We start from the raw sequence: 21677 nt of genomic DNA on the forward strand, positions 1-21677 counted from the left end.
CGCACAGACTGACCGGGCTGTGTTTGGGACGCATTGCAGAAGCTGATCGTGGTGTTGACGAAGGAGATCGACGCGATGGCCCGGGCGGCGATCCGGGACGAGCTGGCACAGCTGGACCCGATGCTCCTGTTGGCCTCCGCCTCCGCCACCTCCGCCACCCTCTCTCCTTACTCGTCTGCCTCCCCGCCCAGTTACAACCCCGCCCCGCCTACCCCGCACTCGCTCCACCCCAACTCCTCCCTCCACCAACCCCTCCAAACCCCTACGCCGTTTGCATTCAACGACTTCATTCCCCAGAGCCATGGGTGGGACTGACCCCGCTCTTGCCCTCCACATCCCTGCTGTGTTTCATCCCCTCCCCTCCCCTCCCCAGCTAATGTGCACCCTTCTCCTCTCGTTTGTGTATCTACCTGCACACATACACACACTTATATGTACATACACAACATAGACCCAAGCAGCTTTCATCATGTACCACCACATCCCCTGTGCTCTCTGTCTCTACTTATTCAACAAGTGTTGCTGCTCTTCCCCCAGTCAATAGGTTTCTCTCCATTTGCTTTGTGTATAAATATAGACTATCTGCAATTGGGGACAAAAGCGGCCCTGGACTCCGCGCGGCCGATAAGATCTCAGAAAGGTAATGCCGAACTGAAGGTGCTCTATTGATGGCCTTGACCATGGAACCACCCAAACGATTGGGCTTGGAGGGAGAGGTCAAATCCTATCTCGATTTGGTCGTCCAAGCTTACGGAAAGCATTCCGGCCTGGCTCGGTCTCAAGGTGGCCCAGCCGGTGCGGCCTGAGGCAGCGCCGGCGGTGCTGTGATCAACTCGGATCCATTCACGCCCTGGACGCCGCGGGGAAGTCGCGCTCAAGGGGTGTCTCTTGGTACAGGGGGGGTTCCGCCGTACCCGCGTGATCACTGCGCGGACCGAGTATAAACAGCGTGCTTCTGGCGTGCGCTCTCGCCGGGCCAGCGGCCGGTAGATACATACAGAACTTTTGGACAGGTCAAGCCGTACCAGACTGCTAACATTGAGGGTGTCCCAGGAAGTGGTCTCCCAAGACGCCCGTGTGTGGGTCGGGGGGAGGAATTTTCCCCCCGATCTGCTGGCTGGGTCATTTCTCTCCTGTGGTCCTCCGGGAGGGAGGACGGAACAGGGAGAAGCTCCCAAGGGAGGAGACGTCAGCAGACCGGAGCCTCCCGGAGCAGAAAGGCACCCGAGGGTGCGGAGGCGCTAGACCCTACACGTGGTTGTGTATGTCTACGTCTATCTTTCGACTCTATTAGTATGTGATCTGGTTAGTACCTGTTGGGTGGGTGGGAGGTTGCGAAATTCTGGGCTCTTACGGGAGGGTTATGGAGCTAGGAATTTCCTGATGGAGAACAGGAGGGAGAGGGAAAGGATGGAGAGCCAAGTGAGACCTTTGGGGGCGAAACTGGCATGGGGCTTCTATGTAGGGTAAGTCTCGTCTTCGACTTCCCCTTCCGCCCTGTATGCGCCTCATTCTCTAGGCCGTAGCGCGTGATGCTGTAAGCAGCCATCTTCCACGTGCATCGCCTGTGAGGCGCTTCTCTGGCGGGGCTGGGCGGCCATCATGGACTCCACCCACCTCCCGGTAACAAACAGGAATTTGAGAAGTTCCAGCAGAGTCAAGACACATTTGTATCTCAGCAACTCAAAGTCTTTTTGCAATACTTGAAGAGAGAGTCACCCGATGGCTACCGCTTACACTATCTCAAGCATGCCGATTACATGCGGGTGCAAGAGGAGTTGGATAGTATCCAGAAAGAACATGGCGAAAATTACCTGAAAGGCATCCAGCCTGTCTTTGATCCTCTCAAGGCCCGCCACTTCGACTTGGCGTGGAATTGGGTTCGACAAACCGCCCTCGAGATGTTTTTTGACATGGCAGTTTTTTTTTTTTGATACTCAATGTATTCCTGACATATCTTTGGCTGAACTTTTTGCTACAGTATTTACGGCCGATTGAAGACCGTTGATCGTGATATCACCGTCAAGGTATGTCACACCTCTCCCCGGCTCTTGTTCCGCCAATTTCTAACTAGTCATTCCCATTTCAGTGCCTGGTAATCATGCATCGAGCCAATCCTGCTTTGCTCGACTACATGCAATATTACCTCAACCACACGGATGCCAGCAAGGGCGAACGATACCGTCTTGCAAAGGAGTTTGGACAGATACTCTTGAGCAACTGCCGTGAAGCTGTCGGTGCAGCTCCCTTGCACCGAGATGGTTAGTTTATTGTTTGATTCATCAACGGTATGGCAATAAGATCTTTTCGCTCACCCTCTCATGATTTACAGTCACTTTCCCCACGGCACCAAGGACTACTGTAACCCTCAAAGGTGAAATTGTTAACAAGGAGGTCGACCGCGTGGGCGTTTCTCGACTCAAGGGCTATGTGGCTGAGATGGCAGCTGGATCAAAAATTACTGCCGAGATGAATGTAAGTTGTCATTCTACTACTAGCAGTATTTCTACCCTTCTAACTTGGTCCGATTTTTCGACAGTTGGAAAAGGTCCAGGAATCCATCCAGAACCTGTACAAACTTGTCAAGTCTCAACTGACCATTGCCAAATCCCAGATGGCAGCGATCCAATCCTTCTACGGAGAGGTTGTCAAAGTTCTCTCGCCCCACGAGCGCAATTGAGCTGGCACCGGACCTAGAAGTCGTTGGCCTTCCAGTCAATTCTTGCGGCCTGTGCAAGTCAAGCCGACTGCCCTCTCGGGCGACAAAACACCCTTATTGCACCTCAAACGGAAAGTGGGAAGCAACCGGGTCTGCAGCAGCAAACTCACCACAGTATGCATTTTGTATCTTGACTTGTTGCTCGTGCTTGACGCTGATCAGTGTCGTCCATTCGCCTGTTCTAACAGCTTTATCTCGATGTCTTGACCAAAATCGCATCCGCGGGAACCACGTGGGCGTTGTACTTGTTCATCTGGTCCTGCACTAATCTAAGTCTGTCCCTGCTCCCCCCTGCCTCCTTCATCCATCATGCCCGGGAAAACTTACTACTGGCTCTTATTGGCAATTTCCCCTCGGCTCTTTGGGGTCTCTCCAGCCTGGATCGGCCGCTTTCATCTCTATTGTTGGCTCAGAATATCTATACCGGATATTTTATCCGTTGGTCAGCTCTTCTCTTCTTACGCACGACTGAATTCACTCTCCGACTGGCAGTCACCAAGATAGTCGCGGCCCTGATCCTGATGTTGATTGTTGGGATAAAAGGCTTCTCGGCCAAGGCCGGTAAACACTCCCCCGTCATCCTCGCCCTCATCAAGCTGCTCTGCCTCCGGACATCGTCCACCTTGCTACCAGCCTTCCTTCCCATAAATTCCAGTCCAATTACTTCTTCAAAAAATCCCCCAGCTCACCTAGCGACCTTGCCCCCGCTCTGTATTCCGGGCTGTGGGCTTTCGACAGCTGGGATTCTACATTCCCTGTTCCGTATCTCCACAATAAGACGGAATAATCTGAGGTGTGTATGTATGTGTATAAGTGCAGAAACTACATAGTAGGCAAGATGAAGGAAAGTGACAAATTGCTATTACGGGTTAGAGAGAATAACTATTTTTGGACTAAAACAGTGTGTTGATGGTCCTACTGCTCCAATGATGAATCATATTGAGGACGTTGAATTGGGTCAACAAGGATTTCGCGAGCATAGTTAATCTGTTGAAATTAGTATGAGATCTTTGATAAAATCAGTATAATCCTTAAAGATAGATCACAGGACGACTTGACATACAGTTGACATTAGTTGAGTGTTGCTGTTATTTGTTTTGTCTGGGTGAAATTTCAAGGCTAGAGCTCGATATGCCATCTGAATTTGCCTGGAAGTTGCTGTTTTCTTCACTCCTAGAACCTGTTGATTATCAGTGCCGTCAGCAAAAAATAAGCCCAAAATTGATTAACAGTTAATGATAATACCTCATATAGAGTCTGATCTTCTGGCCGATAATCTATTTCTATCTTGTCTTGGAGCTTTCTGGGGGAAAAATACAAATTAGCCACTTGGTTGTGTGAAAGAATAAACAAGGGACTGACTGGAATTTTTCTCCATTGGTTTTGAAGCTCATCCCATGCTTTGATAGATAGTACGCTTTTTGAAAATCTCCCTCAATGTAAGCAAATAAGGCATCAGTCCATACTTGTCTCCATGGTTCAGTTAAGTGTGAATACCAAGAGCCATGTTGTCTGGTACCAGTAATGTGTCAATGGCTATTTAAATATTTTTGAATCCTCTTAAAAAATACATACTCACAAAGCCTCCTTTCTAGCGGTTTTCTTTTCGTTAAGCCACACCAAAGCTTCCGCGTTTGAAACTGACCAAAATCCAGCTAGCTGAGGGGTTGACTGAGGAAATTTTATGCTTCGCTCATGTGCCACATCAGAAATTACTTTGGTTGCCTCCCTCCATTGTCCTTTTTCAAGCATGGTTCTGACTTGCTCCTTTTGGCAAATAAGCTTTTGAGATGATGAAAGCAACAACGAAACTTCACCCCATAACGTATTTGACCATGAAATGCTTGTTTGAAAGCCCCATTGATAACATGGTGAGAGAACGTCAAAGGCATTGGTTGGTTCGAGTAAAGCCAGATGGCATCGGCAGATATCCAGAACAATGTGAAGGAAGAAGGAGTGTTTTTGAGGTGAATCATGTGGTGAGTTTTCACAGATTGCTTGGTGAATGCGGGTAAAACTTTCAAGTGAAATTTGAAAATCCCCCTTATTGAATGCAAGCTTTGCAGTTTGGGCTTGTAAGTCAAGATCTGTGCGTCCAGAAATACAATGGTAGTTGGAATCCGAATCAAAAATTCTTCCCTTCTTGTTTGTCTGCTTTATCATAGAATTCACTTTTCGCTTCATCTTTGGAGGGGATATTTTTTTAAGAAGTGAGGCTAGGGTGAAGCAGAATATGAAGCAGAACTGCGAGGTAGGTGATGATCTATTTAAAGCAGAGAACAGTGGTTTCAGATGAAATATGTCTAGGGGAAACGGTCTACTACGCTTGCTGAAGCAGTTGTTGAGTAAAGTTAAGATGATTGCTTTTCTGAGCGGTCTGAAATTCCACTAATTCTAGCTTCCAGTCTGTATTTCTTATAGGATTATTGGTGATTATCTTCTTCGGAAAGGATAATCTTTCAATTTGGCTACTTAGCGTGCTCAAGGACTATACCGCAGGGCAGTGAAGGCGCCCAGGAAACCTGTTGCGGAGCGCCCTGGCGACCCTGGGTCCAGTTGGCAAAAGTAACAACAATGATTCAGTTAAATGCATAATGACAGCGAAAATCTTCATTGCTCAATGTGGAGTGATGAATATTCCCAGATGCACTGCATAGCAACATGTCCCCTTTGGTAAGACACCCGCACGCCTGCCAAGGGGCCGTCCCTAGTCAGTAGGACCGGCTTGCCTTCTGCACCAGACTGGCAGGGGCCCGCCGAGTTGGTACGACTGTTGGCAAGCCACCCAAGCTTAACAAAGCCTTTTTAGTGAGAGCCCTGCAGGTACCCAGCCTCACAGAGACAGGAGGTCCTGCTTCGGGCTCTTGCTTGCCAGCAGGCAACTGCAAGAGTGGTCTTAGATTGGGACAGATCAGGACAAATAATCCTTCCGAGAATAGGGGCCCATGGATTCTAGTGCCTGCCCGTGATCAATCTATAATGTAGGAAGAAAGTGGAAGTGCTTAGTGGAGCGGATTATCAGGGACGGTGTTTCACAGCCAATGGACCAATCCACAGCAAATGGACGCAGCTTGGCATCCTGGGGATGGCGGGCTGTCCTCAGGGCTGCTGGACTCTTTGGGGGCCCGGGAGGTAAACACATAGATTTTGCATTGCCAAAGAGTTAAAGTGGCTGTAAGATTGACCACTCCTTTCCAAAAAAATCTCCTTGCTGCGCTTCTTCTCGTCTGATTAGAATCCAATCATTATCATTAAGACTTGCACTGAAATTTCAAAATTTGTACAAAAAGTAAGTGTCCAAATTTGAAACAAAGGATAAATAATTATGCACTCACAGCTTGGATTTTTCCACCGTTGGTGTTTCACCCATGGCTTCCATCTCAATATCATGATCCCCTTTTTTGGCGGTCATCTTGGGTGCTTTTTTTGCCATGAGGATAATCTCTTCAAGGTAGCCAGCGGCACGGATTGATATGGATATGTTTTGTCGGAGTCGCAAAGCCTCAGAGCCATTGCGATATTTCAGTAAGCTGTTTTCCATGATCAAAGGAAATGGGGCCGCGTCGTGTATCCAAGATTTGAAATCGTCCCGAGCATCCATGTGCGCAATCTTCTCCAATTCGACAAGAGATTCCTTGGCTTCCTCATTGCGATGGCTTTTCTCCATTTCAAGCCACTCAAGCTGATTGTGTGAAAGCCAAAATCCTCTGAGCGAATATTTCGACATCCACCACGCTGCCTGCCAAAGGTCGTCCTCTCGGATAGCTTGTTGGATTTTTGAGTAAAGTTGGCCATGTTATTCTTTCTTTGAGGCTCCTGTTGATGGTGATCAATTTATTGAAGAGATGAAGAGGATGGGTACCGTTCTATTTTTTAGATCAGTCAGAACACAGTTGTCAGTCTGTCACACTTGATTTATGTAATCAATTCAAAATTCACACCCTTCTCTGCTCCGCACTTTCATGTTGGATGGATGGCAGTCTATGTAGTACACTCCATCACAGCTTGCAAGCGTCTGCTGAAAGCCTTCTTGAATTTGAATCTCCGGATGTCGACCGCCGGCGCGACGCTCCATCTGCCACTGAGACCTTGCAACTCTACACCCGGCACAAATCTTATGACAGGTTCAATATAGCCTGCACCTGCAGCCCGCTGCCAAACCTGAGTCTAGACTCCACCGGGGCTGATAGCAAAGCAATTGTCAGATCACATCCCTAAGGCAGAGCGCGTGTGTGCATAATATTGGCCAAACTTCATCACATCACATAGTAGCCGAGTCCATCCGAGCACACTTGGCAGGGCAAAAGCAGCTGGCACAAAGGGCCCGATTTCAGCCGGGATTTTTGGCCACCAGGACTCATGAGCATCTGGACAGGCTCCACCCTTAGCTCGTGGATGCAGCATGTACAAGTTCAAGCTGCAAAAATATCTCTTATTTTTTCGGCAGTGAACCCATTCTAAAAAAAAGCACCACATATTTACAAACAGCAATTTTGTATTGGTGGAAACCTCACATGGGGATAAACAGAGACTGTTTTTGCGGTTCCAGTGTAGTCAAAGGAGTTCCCTCTGATCAATACTCAAACATTGACTACATGTTTAAATAGATTTAACCTCTTTGCACGCGCGTGGATTGAAAACGAAAATCAGAAGCTCTGTTAAGCTTATTGTGTCCTATGAAAGCCCGGGAGAAATAAACTTTTTCTAACTTGTCAGACGGCATCTGCAGTGCCAGGGATCAGGTAGGGAATGTCTGAGGATGGTCTGCCCCTGCCGTCCCATGAATTGACAGGACCTCCCCCGTAGCAACATACGGCCCTGACACGGGCCCCGTGCAAGAAACTAAGGCTGTATGGAGCCATTTACTGTACTATTTGACGTGAGACAGTTGAATTTTCTACGTCCACCAAATGGGACGGTCAGAGCTGGCCAGAGCCAACGGTACATTGTTCTGCAAAATCAAATGTGCTACATTTGTATTTTATGTAACCTGTTCTGTATACAAAGAGCGCTGCTAAGGGATAGGCTGTGTGGTTTTTGAGCTGCCAGCCATCATAGATGTCAGTTACATCATATATATTTTAGTATGTAACCTGTTTCTTACAGGGCTGCTCTGAGATACTTAAATTGGAAAAATGAAAGGTGTAAGTTCGTCAGGAGAGATAATAGAGATTAAAAAATTACTGCAACCGATTCCAACATCAACTTATCATGCAAGCCAACTTTGTTCAAGAAAGTTTCGGGAAACGATGGGGTCGAAGATTCAACATAATTGTATCACCTTTTTTTAGCACCCGAATTTGGAAATGGTTTTTTTGCATTTTAGGAGTTGTATCTTTTCTCCATACCCTCCTGCTAAGTTGAGTTTTGATTCTTGGGTTGAAGTAATCGTGTGATAGGCCTGACTTTTAATCCTTTGGAAAAACAGATTTATATGGTAAACCGGCCAACTCCTCAATTACGCCCATCTTCCAAACATTCAAGGAATCCGGATCAGTAGTAATATCTTCATGGTTGGATAATCAGAAATTTGAAGATATTTCATCGAGAATAGGACATCTTGAGTCTGGCTTCCAATCCGTATGCCAAGATTTTGATTCTAAAATCAGCCACATCAATATCCAGTTCAAAAAATCTTCAAATTCGGAACTCAAGACATTCAAGGACATAATTACAAGAATTGACCATCTTGAGACTAGTTTAAGGTCTTTAAGTGGAAAGATAAAAAGAAGTGATCTTGGTATGTAGCTGTGAAATACTTATTCTACCATGAGATCTGGGAATAAAAATAACTGAGACATGACAAGTTGCCAAATTACTACCAGTTGAACGGAAAAGGGACAAGGAGTGTTCTCGTGCTCTGGTGAAGGACGTGGTTTGTGAATACAAAAGGCAACAAATTGGCCAGCGGGACTTTGCACTATACAGCGCTGGAGCATCGGTGATACGTGACCTAACATCAAAAACGTACCAAGTCAAATTGCAAGGGGTGAAAGCATCGCTCATCAGTTTCTTGACCGGGGCATCAAGGGTTGTCAATGGAAGAGGACCAATTACAGCTCTGAGTCCCGAAATGGAGGCTGGAATGTGCTGGTCATTCTCAGGATCAACAGGTCAACTTGGAGTTCATCTTTTGAGAAAAATAGTGGTCACTTCAGTCTTGATTGAGCATATTTCAACATTAGCAGCTTACGAAATAGACTCATCACCCAAGGAAATGGAAGTTTGGTCGGTGGAAGATTGTAAGAAATTGTTGGATCTCACTTATTATCCAAAAGAATCATCCACAATCCAAAATTTCCAAGTTCCAGAAGACCACAATTACGTCCCACGTTATCCACAATTCTTCATAAATCAATTGGGAAAAGGCTCCTCATTTTTTACTCCAATCTTCAGAGAAAAATTACTGTTCATTCTTAAATCAAATTACGGCAATCCTTACTATACTTGTATTTATCGATTGAGAGTACATGGCTTTATGGAGCAGGAATTTTAGTTAGATTAGGGAACTCACCCACTGGTAAAATCCAGCCCTTGCCTCTATTTTTTTCGTTCTATTCATTTCTTCTTTTTCTTTTGGTTTCCACAGCAACAATTTTCAGCATGATGGAATTGAATTACAAAATGCAGCCACCCAGACTCCGTACACATCCATTGTTGAGATTTTTCAAGCGTGCATTGTCAACCAGTTCAAGAATGCTGGGAATACTAGGCAGGGCGAGACGGGCAAAGAGGAGATTGGGGGTTACACCATAGGTCCTAGACGGAGCGCCCATGAATGTAAAAGAGGCAGTTCATGAAGAGGGAGAAGGAGAGGAGGAGTACAGACAGACAGGGGGAGACGTCTTGCGGAAGTATACGCGCAGGTCGAGGTGGAAAAGATGTTGCAGACCAATCTTTGAGCCTTGTCGGAGCCTGTACTGTCTGCAGGTGTGTTGCTTGAGGAGGGTCTGCTTAGCAGCGAGAGCACTTGGCGACATATCTGAGATACGACTGAAGAAAAATGATATTTTACGGAGCCATAATCATGATCTGCGGCTCAACATTGCAGGCCACTGCTTTCCATCTGGTCCATTTCATCGTTGGTCGCATCGTCACAGGATACTGGAACGGGTTTATCACCGCCACTGTTCCGACATGGGTTGGAAACTACGTAAATGATTTGGGTTCAATGATCCTCCTGGAAATTTGATAACATTATTCAAATGATCGCGTACCTAGAATAATTTTCTCTTTGTTCTTATTTTTCAGGATTGCTAAAAACTTAGCCAAGGCTATCAATTTGCCTGAATCCAGAATATATGTCAGTCATGCGCTGGTCCGAGGGAGTAGGCCAAAGAAACTATTTTGTGGATTGCATCGTACCTGAGAGTTGAACATCATCACGAGTTACCCAAGCCGGGAATAATGTGGAAGAAATTTGACCCAAGCTCTTAATTGTTAGGATCTAGGACGATTTGATCGGAGTTGAGGGCTTGGTCTGAGTGATTGGACCTAGCAGCGGATGCGGGTATAATGGCCACCGCGACCGCGAATGCACATCCCCTCATGCCTACTCCGGCGTCAAGCAGGGCGAGACTGGCAGCGTTGATCAGCGCGGCTTTCTCGGTGACACTCTGGGTCTCGTCAAATAGGGGCACCGGCGATTGCTCAAGGGAGGCCGTCAAGAAACCGTTTGTCCAGCGATCGGTCGGCTTAGAGAGTGTTTGAAGATTGATTTGGATCAATGATCTCGGGTATTTGTTCAGTAAAATCAGCGGCGTAAAGAACAGTTTGATCGAATGAGCTAAAGATTTTGTCGCGGGTCCTGTAGGTCACATACGATCAATGAAGGTAACATCTAAGTCAGAGTCGAGTTGTCTCAGTAATCTCAAGTTACTCCAGGAAGTTCTTCTTGATGGACGGCAATAAGAACAGTCTGATCATTTATTATTAATTCTAATGAGTTTTTATGCACCCGGAAGACCACAAACCGGGACAACGTTAACGTCGAGAGAAGCTTCCGTAGGTTTCTCATCCCTAATTCGAACTTCAGCCGGACCAGTCACCGCTCCCAAGGCCTTGAGGTCACCTTCAATTGAGACCAGGTTTTTCCAGTGGAAGAAATCAAATTAGTCCGGGGATTGGGATCTGAAAGAGGGAATGGAGAGATCTTTAACTGACAAAGGAAAATTGTCCAGAACCATCCAACCGCGACAAAATTGACATCCTCATTGTCAACGAGCGCACATCGGCCTCAGTGCGCGAATCCGAGCAAAGGATAGACATCTTTACTGGTCGTTTGGGAAGCGTTCAGGGTCACAAGACGTTGTAGTACTTTGGCTTGCTCCCAAAACAAGTTGAATTTGTGCCTGCTGTTCAAGCCCCCAAGAGGGGCCGGTGGGTGACCCAGAATTTCTGCCGCAGGCGCACTGGCTGCCAAAAACATAACCCCCCCCTCCGTCTCCCGGACCGTCTGTCGCGCTTCACAATGCTGCAAGCCGAGCTTGACAACGCCTCTCTGGAGAAGGGCGCCAGCCCGCCCAGAAGAGGGACCGGTTGCGAGCATGCTGTCAAGTTTCCACTTCCCTTCGCGAGCTTAAAAAAGTCTCCCTGTGCGAGCCGCTTGGTCTGTCTCACAGGGGAGGTTGCACTTTGTGCAAGGCACTTCCTGCCTGAGCTCAATAAGCCTCTCCAAGGAGGCGGGAAGGGTCTCTACGCTCCCCCGAGGAGGGATACTTGTGATAAGTCCGCTTCAAGCCGTGCCCCCTGGCAGGCGAGGACTTGGGATAAGTTTGTTCCCTTCCAGCCTCTCGCATAATGAACAGATGTATTTACATACAGATTCCAACGTGTAGACTTGCGCCCAATATGGTCCTGCCCTACTTTTTTCTCCAGAAGCTCGCGGAGATGACCCGGTTGTGTCAGGTGAAGCGGAAAGATTGTAGGACTAGAGGGCCAGGCTGTATGGTTGCCTTGCTTCTCCCTCTCAGGGCCGGACACGTGGGCGGTCACGTGGTACATACCAAGCCTGTACCATATCATGTCCTTAAGCCAGTCTCAGGTTATTCTGTTTCTAAGCTGGAAGTTTGAGAGAAGCGTGACGCGTCGTCACTTGGCTTCCAGCCTGTAGAACTGTACAGCATCACTTCGGCCTAAACACAAGGCCGAAACTTCCGGAGGAGAAACCTGTCCACTCCTGGGTCTTCCGTCTTACTCGCGCCAGGTCCCTAGGACAGGTTAGGCCGTAACTGGCCGGTTCTTTGGACAATACCCCACTCCCGCTGCACTCCCGTTAAGAAGACATGCTTATCGGGCTTTTTCAGTCCCTCAGACCCAATGCAACCTTCCAGCCCTCTAAAACAGCTCCCACTCACTTTGGCCAACCTAGCTGAAATCGAATGGATTCTTTTGCTCATCTCCTCAAGATCGAACCGAGGACCACTCAAATTCGGAACTGAAGAATCCATTCTTTGGCACACCTCTCTGCTGTGGGTATCCTTAGAATGGATTCTTCTGCTCATCTCCTCAAGATCGGATCAAGGACCACTCAACTTCGGAACTGAAGAATCCATTATTTCGCACACCTCTCTGCTGTGGGTATCCTTAGAATGGATTCTTCTGCTCATCTCCTCAAGATCGGATCAAGGACCACTCAACTTCGGAACTGAAGAATCCATTCTTTGGCACACCTCTCTGCTGTGGGTATCCTTAGAATGGATTCTTCTGCTCATCTCCTCAAGATCGGATCAAGGACCACTCAACTTGGGAACTGAAAAATCCATTCTTTGGCACACCTCTCCGCTGTGGGTATTGAAGCAAAATTCCAGTCGGGCGGTCCAGCTAATTTGTCAGTCGCGCTCTCACTGCCTTCTGATCATACCTGCGACTGACTCTTGCCATTTGGATACATACCAGATTTGGACCAAGTGCTCATCACTTCTGATAGCTTGGTCCATTGGGGTCTCGCCAGCCTCTTTGCTGGGCAACTGTCACAAGATGTAGGCAAACCATTTAATCTGTTTATTAGTCGGATGTTCCGTAGCTGAAGAACAGCCAGTTTCTGCCTTTCTAGACCTCTGGATCTTCGGCCGCACGCACATTGCTAGGGACTAAAACCAATCCACCCCCCAAAAATGGGGCTTCTTCGGTCAACCGTCATCCAGTCTACTTGCTTCTCTTCACCTCTCTTCCCAATTCCAACCAACCCAATCACGACTGTGTTGCTGATTTCTTGGACGAGAAGGAGCAGTCTCTGGTTACTCAGACTGAACAGAAATTCAACAGAATCACATCTCACATTTTATTCCCAAGTGTTTTTTCCTGTTAAACACGCTCTGTCATCCTCAAGTAAGTGAAGCGGACTCTCCAGTCGCGATGGCCTGTCACCAAGCGGCCTTGGATATCTCCGCCCAATTCACGCCACCTTTAGCACACCCTGGTTTGCCTCCCCGCCTCATGCCCATTTGGCGGACAGCACCCCCCGCCCCTCTCCCGCAGCACAGGAAACTCTCCTTTGCCAGCCTCCGCTCCCAAATCACCTCCAAGCCTACCCCAGACCAACGCCTTACGGATCATTGCTACCGCCCGCGGGATCATCCAAGAGGCCAGCTCGATGACCACCCCACGATCGATGACCTTCAACCCGACCTGCAGCGTCACCACTCTTCTGGCCGAGGCCGAGAAACGGCTGTTCGACAACCTCAACGACAACGATTTCTCAAGCGTCAAGCGGACCCGGCTGATCAAGTGGAAGAAACACCGTAAGGCGGCCAACGGCGAGAGCCTGACCCGCTTGCTTGAATCGGACAACCCCGTCGACTACACCCTGCTCTGCTTTGCGCTCTCCTCGATCTTCAGTACCTCCCTCCGCCTCCTCCCCGCCACCGTATCGAATCCTCCTCTACGGCCAGCTCCAGCGGCTCTATCCCCTAGCCTCCAATGCGGCCGGTGTCGGCGGCCGCTCCACCGTCACCGTCACCGGGCTCAATCCAGGCTGGGACGACCGCAACCTCTACATTTCTGGTCCTTGCTCCTCATCAGCGTCACCAGCATCACCACCTCGACTGACCCCAAGACCGGCAACCTCAGCCCAACGATCAACACCCTGTCAAACACCTCCCAGAGTGCCTTGGCCTGCGAAAGGAACATCTCTCCCGGGGAGGACCTCATCAAGACCCTCGTGCCCTTCCTGACCTCCGAACAGCCGCCCTTCAGGGAAGCGGCAATCCGGGCCATGAGCTCGATCCACGTCTTGATGTACCCCACCCTGCTCGAAGGCCTCTCGGGCCTCGCCCACCATCTGACCAGCGAGCGCAAGATGATCGAGGCCCAGAAGGACCGCTCCGCCCGGCCTAACGGGACCGTCAAGATCATCAGACTCTTCTCGGCCATTGGCAAGCTCCACGAATCCACCACCAAGCTCTTGTTCCATCCCGACTACCGCATCGCCGACCGCACCGTCGACATCCTGGCCACCTTCTCCCACGAGACTTGCATCTTTCTCAAGTCTCAGCAGCATCTCGACAACCTCGTCTCCCTCTCCATCCGCAAATCCTTCCTCATCTTTGCCAAACAACTGCTCAGAAAGACCGCCCTCTCGCGCCCGTCTTCCTCGCCCGGCCATCCGCATCTCTTCCCGAAGGAGCTGTTCATCGATTTCTACAATCTGGCCGAAGACTGGAGCACCCGCGCGATCAGCTCATCCTCCTTGCAGCCCCAATCTGCCCACGCCAACCTGAGCTTCGGCCATCCCCCTGGGAGCGACCCTCATCCCTCGCGCAGCGGGTCGATGTCCAGCAGGGCTAATGTGCCGCAACGGGGACGGCCGTCTGCGTCCTCGACAACCATCTCGGGCGATCTTCTTCCGGCCTCTGCATCGATGATTGCGACGCTCTGCGTGAGTCTCCCATCTTATTGTGGCCCTGCTTCATCCCTTATATTTCTTTTTCTTTTTTGCAGGAGATTTATCTCGACGTTTGGGTCGCCAGTGGCTCCCAGAATTGGCCCAAAAGTATTGCCGATCGCCCCCGTATTAGTGTCTCGCGACTGTTGAGATGGATCGTGATGCTGTTTGAAAAGAATGATCCGAAGTCCCATGTCCACGCAAGGTGAGTCGTCTCTTAATTCCAAATTATTTTACATATATATATTATTCTAAAAAGCACAATAACTTTCTCTAGACGGGCGTTCATCGGGTCTGTAAGAAATAGCAGCGAATCCAATCGGCTCTTAGAGGCCGCCCTGACGCTTTGCTGGAATGAGTCTTCCAAGGCGATGCCGTTGCTGCAGACTCTGTTTGGGGTCTTGGGGAACGCATTGATATTGGACCCGAGCCTCCAGATCCGCGACTTGGCATTACTCGTGATCTGTCTGGCCCGGCTGACCCATTCTGACCTGACGATGCGGCAGCAAGCCATCGACCTTTTGAAAGCGCGCGGGATGCTAGGCACGCAGCTGGACCTCTTGTCGGACGTGGAAGTCAACCTGGCGAGCACCTTTGCCGGCCAGCATCTTGCCGCCCAGTTCCGTACCTCGGCCACCGTCTGCAGCTTGCGCAAAGTGGCAGCGGTCAACTTCATCCTCGAGCTGGGCTCCCGGATCATCCAGACTGATCCGCAGAATCGTCCAGCTGACGTGGTCATACTTGCATCGGGTCCGCAAAGGCGCATTGGCCTTGAACAAGCGGCTTGAACCCATCCTCCAAACCGCCTTCCCTCCAGATTGGAAGAACGTCTATCCGTCCGAAGTTTCCCTTGACACCTTCGTCTCCTTGGTCCATTTCATCCTGTACTGGCAGCTAGACTATGGCACCGACTTTGTCCTCAGAACCCTTCTCACCTACGCCAATGACGCCAACAAGAACAACCAAGGCTTGGTTGCCCAAACCGGGGCAGAACAGATCATGATCGGAATCACCAGCAGCTTGAGAGCGCTCACCTCACTTGAAAAGGCCCAAGACCCGCCCTACCCAACCCAAGACCATCACCAGCCCTCGAAAAATTCTTCAAACCCCCACATCATCTATGACCCCAATTACTCCTGCAGGGCTCAGGCTATCAAATGCTCTGCTACATCCTCAGGAAAGCCGCCTAGCCTGCACAGCATGATACCTGACTTGAAATCATGGTTTGCGTACAAGCCTTCAAGCGATTTGACACATGTGAAGAGTACGGCAATGGAGGGCGAGATTGAAAGCCGCAGTCCTCAGCCAAGTTTCCATCCCGAATGCGGCAAGAAACAACGCCACTTGCACAAGTTCAACGGGTCACCCCTATCATGACAGTCCACGCCTGGGACTATTGGCGCTATGTGATTTTGAGAATCAAGCAGAGCCAGCCTTTGGAGACGCTCAATGCCGAAGAACTGGCCTTTAGTGGACAGCAGATCGAGGTGAACTTTTCCAACTTTTCTGCCTGGCACTATCGCTCCAAACTCCTACAATCCTAGCTGGATCAGTACGACCAAGCCCATGATGCGGATTGTGGTCAGGATCGAAAGAAGAAAGAAGACATCTTGGCAGCCGAGTTGGAGTGGGTTCGTGGTGCGCTCTGGATCAATCCTAATGACCAGAGCGCATGGCTCTTCCACCACTGGTTGCTGAGCCAAAGTCAGTCGGCCCGTCCCGCATTATACCTACCCCGGGAATCTCGAGAAAAAGAATCTAATTTGAATTTCCCATCAATATCCATGGTCACTCTAGCACAAGACGAGCAGATCCTGGCGGCCAAGCACGCCTCAATCGCTGAGCTACTCGAAGTCGAGCCCAACGCCAAATGGGCCATCGCCGCTCTCATCCGGGCTCGCCCCGCAGAGCATGCCCACCTACTTGAACGTCTGATCACGCTTGACCCGCTCCGCAGACAACGGTATCTTGACCTTGTCCAGCCCAATCCCAAGGCAGATTGACCTGTCTTCTTCTCTTTTTGTATACGGATAAGCTCCCATTGGTGTTAAATTCCTCAGATCATCTTGTTGTTTTGGACGTTTTTCTTGTTAGTTCTCTTTTTGTCTCCTTCATATTGTCGTTGCAAGCTTTCATCTCAACTATAATCACATGCGCAAACCATCTCATCACTCGATTCTCTCTCTGCAGACTTTATAATCCATCCTCAAAAGCGCATCAACTCATGTGATGGAGAAGCTCGGTAAAATATAGTTTCAATCTTTCCATAAGCTGCATCACACCTTCCTTGACATATTGAGAAGCAGCTCAAGAGAATTGATGAAGAGGATTTCTACATTCTCATCTACTCTCTGACTTAACGAAGTCCCTCTATTGGAGGGGGGCGCCGTCCCGTAGAAACCCTCCGAATCTACTCTGTTGGCGCTAGTTGATAGAAATTAAAATTGAACCTATTTACATCTTGCCCATTTGTGTAAGGGATGTCTGTTGTTGCGATTTGAGAGAAGCCTTCGACCACGCCTCCTCCGTTATGAAACGGCAACTGGTGTTGTTGTACATACTTTCCCTCAGGGTGGTCGTGGGCATTCATGAGTTTACACACCGCACACAGCAAGAATTGTTGGCAATTCGACAGGAACCGGAGAAGAGGACGGGTTGATCGTGGCCTTTGATCAGCACGCCGTCAGCGGATCCGGATTATGCAAGCACCAAAGGGGGAAAGAAGGATTGTTCCCTGCTGTTTTGTCTTCTTCGGAGCCCCATCCAAAATGCAGGCCTGCCCACATTGGCACAGCAAACAGCATTCATCTCCGTTCCTCTGCAAACAGAGGAGGTAAATCCCAACCTGGCTGTCATCAAGAAGCAAGAATTAGAAAGCCTACAACTGCCTGCTGAAGGAAGTTCTAACTTCTGTTGATATGAAAGCACCAGCTGTTACCCAGTCATCCAATTCTCCGCCTCAACCATTCCTACTTCAAATAAAATTTATGTACATTCAGGTAATTTTTTGAACCACAAGAAAATTCAAATGGATTTAATTTCTACAATTTTGACATAACAGAGAATGATTGAAGGAGAAGAGAGATAGTTCAATATTGGGCTTGCTTTAAAGTAAAAAAGAACATTTCAAAATCTTATTCAACCGGGGTGTGTTAGACCCATCAGATGAAAGGAGGAAAAAAAACTTTGGAAAAGAGAGCATCACTATTTGGAACATGAGAAACAATTTGAGATTTAAGAGGGATATTTATTTAGCAAAGTATACACAATAAAGCTATTATTTCATCCAAAAAAGGCGCCCATGTTGGTGAGGCACTCAGGAAGCATCTTCAAGCCTTCCAATTCTTTTTCACTGAGATTTGTGAGAAAGGATCCTTCATAGCAATCTCGAGGTAGCCCAACAGACACTCTTGTTTGAGAAGAGAGGGGTGTAGTTTTGTCTGAAGGCGGTACTCTTGTTGCAGGCATTGGGCCGGGTTTTCTTGTAGCAGGATCCTTGTATAGATCAAGTGTACGTTTATCAATGAGCTCCACTAATAAGGTGGCTGAAGTGCTACGAAAAGGTACTGGAATTCGGTTTTTGCCTTAGGGTTTTTGTTATCAGTTTCATCGTCTGAGCAAAGTCTATCATCTTCAAACAAGAATTCAAATTGATTCAATTCCTGAAGAGCCGCGCATGTCTCTTTTCTTCGCTTTGCAAGCTTGATAAATTAGGATGTGAAATAGGATGTCAGCTTAATAATTTTAACTATACACAACAATTCTTAGATCAACTTGCTCTTGTTCTGTTATGACACTGGCGGTCAGTCTTTCGGTTACGATTCACAGCACCTGGCTGGGCCTCTTCACGATTTCGTGTACGTATTCGATGTTCCAGTGTGTGCATCAGGAGTTTTTGAGATTCTGTGATAGAGGGAGGGTCAATCTGTTGCAAATATACCTCAATGAAGCACTTCTTGTGACACGCGGTGATAAAAACATCCACCACATATGCTGCCACTCGCAAGTTCCACAACTGAGACTTGTTGTCTGAAGCAGTCCCCCATGAGAAATGTGAGATCCCGTATTGTCTGGCCCGTTCTCGAACGTAAAACAGCAAGTTGAAGGGGTTGGGTATGTCTGAATCTGCTGGAATTGGATCTATGTTTGACGATAACTTGATGGATTGTGATTCTGCATCTGGTTAGGTTCCTATTCTTTGGACTTCTTCACTAGATATCAGATATGGAGTATTGGGTCCTACACTAGCATACTCATCCAAAATGTAAGTTCCGTTTTGAAGAAGATTGTCAATTGGTTTCAAATTTTTCAAGGAAGAAACGTCATCGCCAGTTGGTTGCGGGAGTGGAGGATATTTGCTTTGTTTTTGCTGCGCAAGATAGTATAGAAATGACTGCATAGCTCGATTCTGTCAAGGAAAAATGTCAAGATTTGCTATGCAAGAAGATTAAAATGCCAAAAAAACATACAAGTACTTGATCATCATGTTTCTCTGCCTCAGTACAAAGATCAACCTGTTTGCAGTTCTGTGACAAACTTAGTATCTTGACTCTGTTACGTCTGGTTCCTGAAGCTGTTCCAGGATTTTTTAGTGGGCTAGAATGGGAAGGCAAACGAGAGCTTGAAGCGGCTTGGGGATTATTCATGACTGGAGGTTCTTGAGGTTGGGCTTTGTTATCAGTTATATCTGAGCTTGAAGCGGCTTGGGGATTATTCGCGACTGGAGGTTCTTGATCAGGTTCGGCTTCGTTATCACTTATATCTGTAATTTGTGCACCGATTTCAATGTTCAATCATGTACTAACAATCTTTCCATGCTCACAGGAATAATTGAACTCACCAATATCCATTTCATCTCCCGTGTTAGCATCTGTACGTCTGGTTCCTGAAGCTGTTCCACAATTTTCTAATGGGCTAGAATGGAAAGGCAAACAAGAGCTTGAAGCGGTTTTGGGATTATTCGTGACTGGAGGTTCTTGAGGTTCGGATTCATTATCACTTATATCTGTAATTTGTGCACCGATTCCAATGTTAAATCATGTACTAACTATCTTTCCGTGCTCACAGGAATAATTGAACTCACCAATACCCATTTCATCTCCAGTGTTAACGTCTGTATTGAGTCAATCTAGGCTAATGGATGTTCCAGGTAAAAAAAGGTCGGTTGTTGCAGCATGAAATAATTTCCCTGAATTTACATTTCCCTTTAACATTATCACATTAGCCAAAGATACATACTTTCATTGACTCAAGTTATAACAGATACATACCTCAGAGTCTGTCATTCGGTCAACCTTCTGTTTTGACTTGCAAATTTCCATCGGATAATCAGAATATTAGGAATGTCAGTGTAGCAACTTCAGCTATGCCAAGAAAGGGAATAAAGTGTACCTTTTGGATTGCTGGATGGTTTTTTTTTGGTAAGAAAGTGTTGGCTGGCTGATACATAACCTTTTCCTCAAGATCAGAAATCCGTTTCATTGCATCTTGAAGCTTTCCATTCATGCCTTGAAGCTGAGATCTCATAGCTTCATCTTGAAAGTCAAGCTTCACCTGAAAAGAAGTTGAGACATCTTCAAGGCTAGATTGGGTGTTGGAAAACAATTGATTTGTGTATTCTTCACCTTTTGCTTTCAGTTCTTCGTTTGCAGATATGATTGTGTGTTGGAATTTTTGATTCAATACCAACTCAATTTGGTCCACGTGTGCTTGAGTGATTTGTCCTTGGTCGTTTGTTGAGGTGTCAAAGATCTGATTCTGTCTTTCCAGTTTTTGTCCATACTCTTTTGCAAGCTCTTCAAGTCGTGAAGCTCTGAGCTCAACACCTTCAAGCTTTTTCTGCACAGTCTTTTGATTATCTGTGATTTCGTCACGAACTTCCTTGATTCTTTCTGCAAGACTTCCTTGTAGTTCCAAACGTCCGGTTTCAAATATGGATGATACATGCGCGGTTTGGGCCTTGGCAGATTCAGACAAGTGTTGTATTTGATTTCCAAGGTCACTGTTGGTGGCATACCCCTTCAACGCAACTGCTTCCTCAATTTCACGCCAAAAGGAATTCTGGTACTCGTGAATAGCTTGCCTGATATAGGAATTGACTTCATCTTGAATCTCATTCTTGAAAGAAAATATTCTATTATTAAAATCCAAAGTGTATTGGTTTCGAATTTCTTCCGCTATTCCCTCAAATCGTACGGAAAATTTCTGTCCCAAGGTATTGATCTCCGACTGTGTGGTTTGGATCATCTGAAATTGAAATGATCACATTAATTTTTGCTCTTTCTCAGCGGGGATAAACCTCTAAACTGACATCTGAAGTTTCCGTAACACGTATCATCTGAGACTGCACAGTCTTATTAGCTTGAACAAATGGTAACACCTCCTGGAGAACACATTTCAGTATGGTTCCTTCTTTCAGTTTTTTTGTTATTCTCACCTTGGTTAAAGAGTTCCCTGATTGAGAATTGCTCTGCTGAGCCTGGTCAAGTTCACGATTCCATTTCTCAAGTGAAGTCTGTGTTTTTGTAAGTCAGTTTCAACAATCCAAATACCAGTATCAACTTAATGGAAAGAGACAGACCTTCAACTCCTCAAATTTCTTTTCATTCAAGCATTGTGTCTTGTTGGAAGTTGAAAACCAATGATTGAATTGCAAGAAGATTGCTTCCGCGTTGGTCTGAAGATATTATTGTTAGTGAAAGCTTGGAATAAGTGAAATTGCATAGGATGTTCTCGAACCTTGAACTTGTTAAAAATTTCCTGCATAATTCTAAATGTCAAAATCACTTGCATACAAGTTATAAGGGGAAATGAAATGTACCAATCTTGCAGTAATTGAATCAACTTTTTGGTTAATTTGTGTTTCACATCTTTTCAAGATTGATTCAACTGAAGACTCTCCAACCAAGGGATCAGGTGCTGCCGGTTCAATCTGCAGTCGGTTTCCTCCTAGCCTTGCTGAGGTCCTTACAGCTTTCCGGTCGTAGGGTGTGGAATCACGTGGCATGATTTGAGAGAAAAGAGCAGGGAAATGTTTGCTAGAAAGAGAAGGTATTGAAGGCTGGACAGGAAAGC

The 21677-nt window shown here is 47.3% G+C and overlaps 6 protein-coding genes across 6 annotated transcripts in view; 3 read left to right on the top strand and 3 right to left on the bottom strand.

Moving 5' to 3' along the window:
- Positions 1–315, top strand: part of PtA15_16A353 (uncharacterized protein) — a gene marked incomplete at both ends in the record, with an annotated part of 71178 nt that extends 70863 nt beyond the window's left edge. The window contains one exon of the mRNA XM_053164034.1: positions 40–315. Coding sequence (XP_053028000.1) covers positions 40–315 — 276 coding nt within the window. The remainder of the gene's footprint in view (positions 1–39) is intronic.
- A 1445-nt stretch (positions 316–1760) lies between these two features.
- Positions 1761–3506, top strand: PtA15_16A354 (uncharacterized protein; the record flags this gene model as incomplete). Its single annotated transcript, XM_053164035.1, has 8 exons — positions 1761–1903; positions 1982–2027; positions 2090–2261; positions 2333–2475; positions 2540–2653; positions 2744–2833; positions 2908–3335; positions 3413–3506. 8 exons carry the CDS (start codon positions 1761–1763, stop codon positions 3504–3506), a joined length of 1230 nt encoding a protein of 409 aa, XP_053028001.1.
- A 2376-nt stretch (positions 3507–5882) lies between these two features.
- Positions 5883–6386, bottom strand: PtA15_16A355 (uncharacterized protein; the record flags this gene model as incomplete). Its single annotated transcript, XM_053164036.1, has 2 exons — positions 5883–5982; positions 6055–6386. 2 exons carry the CDS (start codon positions 6384–6386, stop codon positions 5883–5885), a joined length of 432 nt encoding a protein of 143 aa, XP_053028002.1.
- Positions 6387–10152: 3766 nt separating this feature from the next.
- On the bottom strand, positions 10153–11267 carry PtA15_16A356 (uncharacterized protein; the record flags this gene model as incomplete). Its single annotated transcript, XM_053164037.1, has 2 exons — positions 10153–10526; positions 10994–11267. The coding sequence occupies 2 exons, from the start codon at positions 11265–11267 to the stop codon at positions 10153–10155; spliced, it is 648 nt and encodes a 215-aa protein (XP_053028003.1).
- A 770-nt stretch (positions 11268–12037) lies between these two features.
- PtA15_16A357 (uncharacterized protein) lies at positions 12038–16606 on the top strand (the record flags this gene model as incomplete). Its single annotated transcript, XM_053164038.1, has 11 exons — positions 12038–12548; positions 12617–12699; positions 12774–12848; positions 13013–13048; positions 13131–14597; positions 14660–14808; positions 14881–15353; positions 15421–15867; positions 15984–16090; positions 16148–16307; positions 16401–16606. The coding sequence occupies 11 exons, from the start codon at positions 12038–12040 to the stop codon at positions 16604–16606; spliced, it is 3714 nt and encodes a 1237-aa protein (XP_053028004.1).
- A 2180-nt stretch (positions 16607–18786) lies between these two features.
- On the bottom strand, positions 18787–21609 carry PtA15_16A358 (uncharacterized protein; the record flags this gene model as incomplete). Its single annotated transcript, XM_053164039.1, has 8 exons — positions 18787–19011; positions 19073–19365; positions 19444–19608; positions 19715–19736; positions 19874–19909; positions 19995–20720; positions 21040–21117; positions 21424–21609. The coding sequence occupies 8 exons, from the start codon at positions 21607–21609 to the stop codon at positions 18787–18789; spliced, it is 1731 nt and encodes a 576-aa protein (XP_053028005.1).
- Between the last annotated feature and the right edge of the window lie 68 nt (positions 21610–21677).

This window comes from Puccinia triticina, chromosome 16A (assembly GCF_026914185.1).
Source record: "Puccinia triticina chromosome 16A, complete sequence".
NCBI lineage: Eukaryota > Fungi > Basidiomycota > Pucciniomycetes > Pucciniales > Pucciniaceae > Puccinia > Puccinia triticina.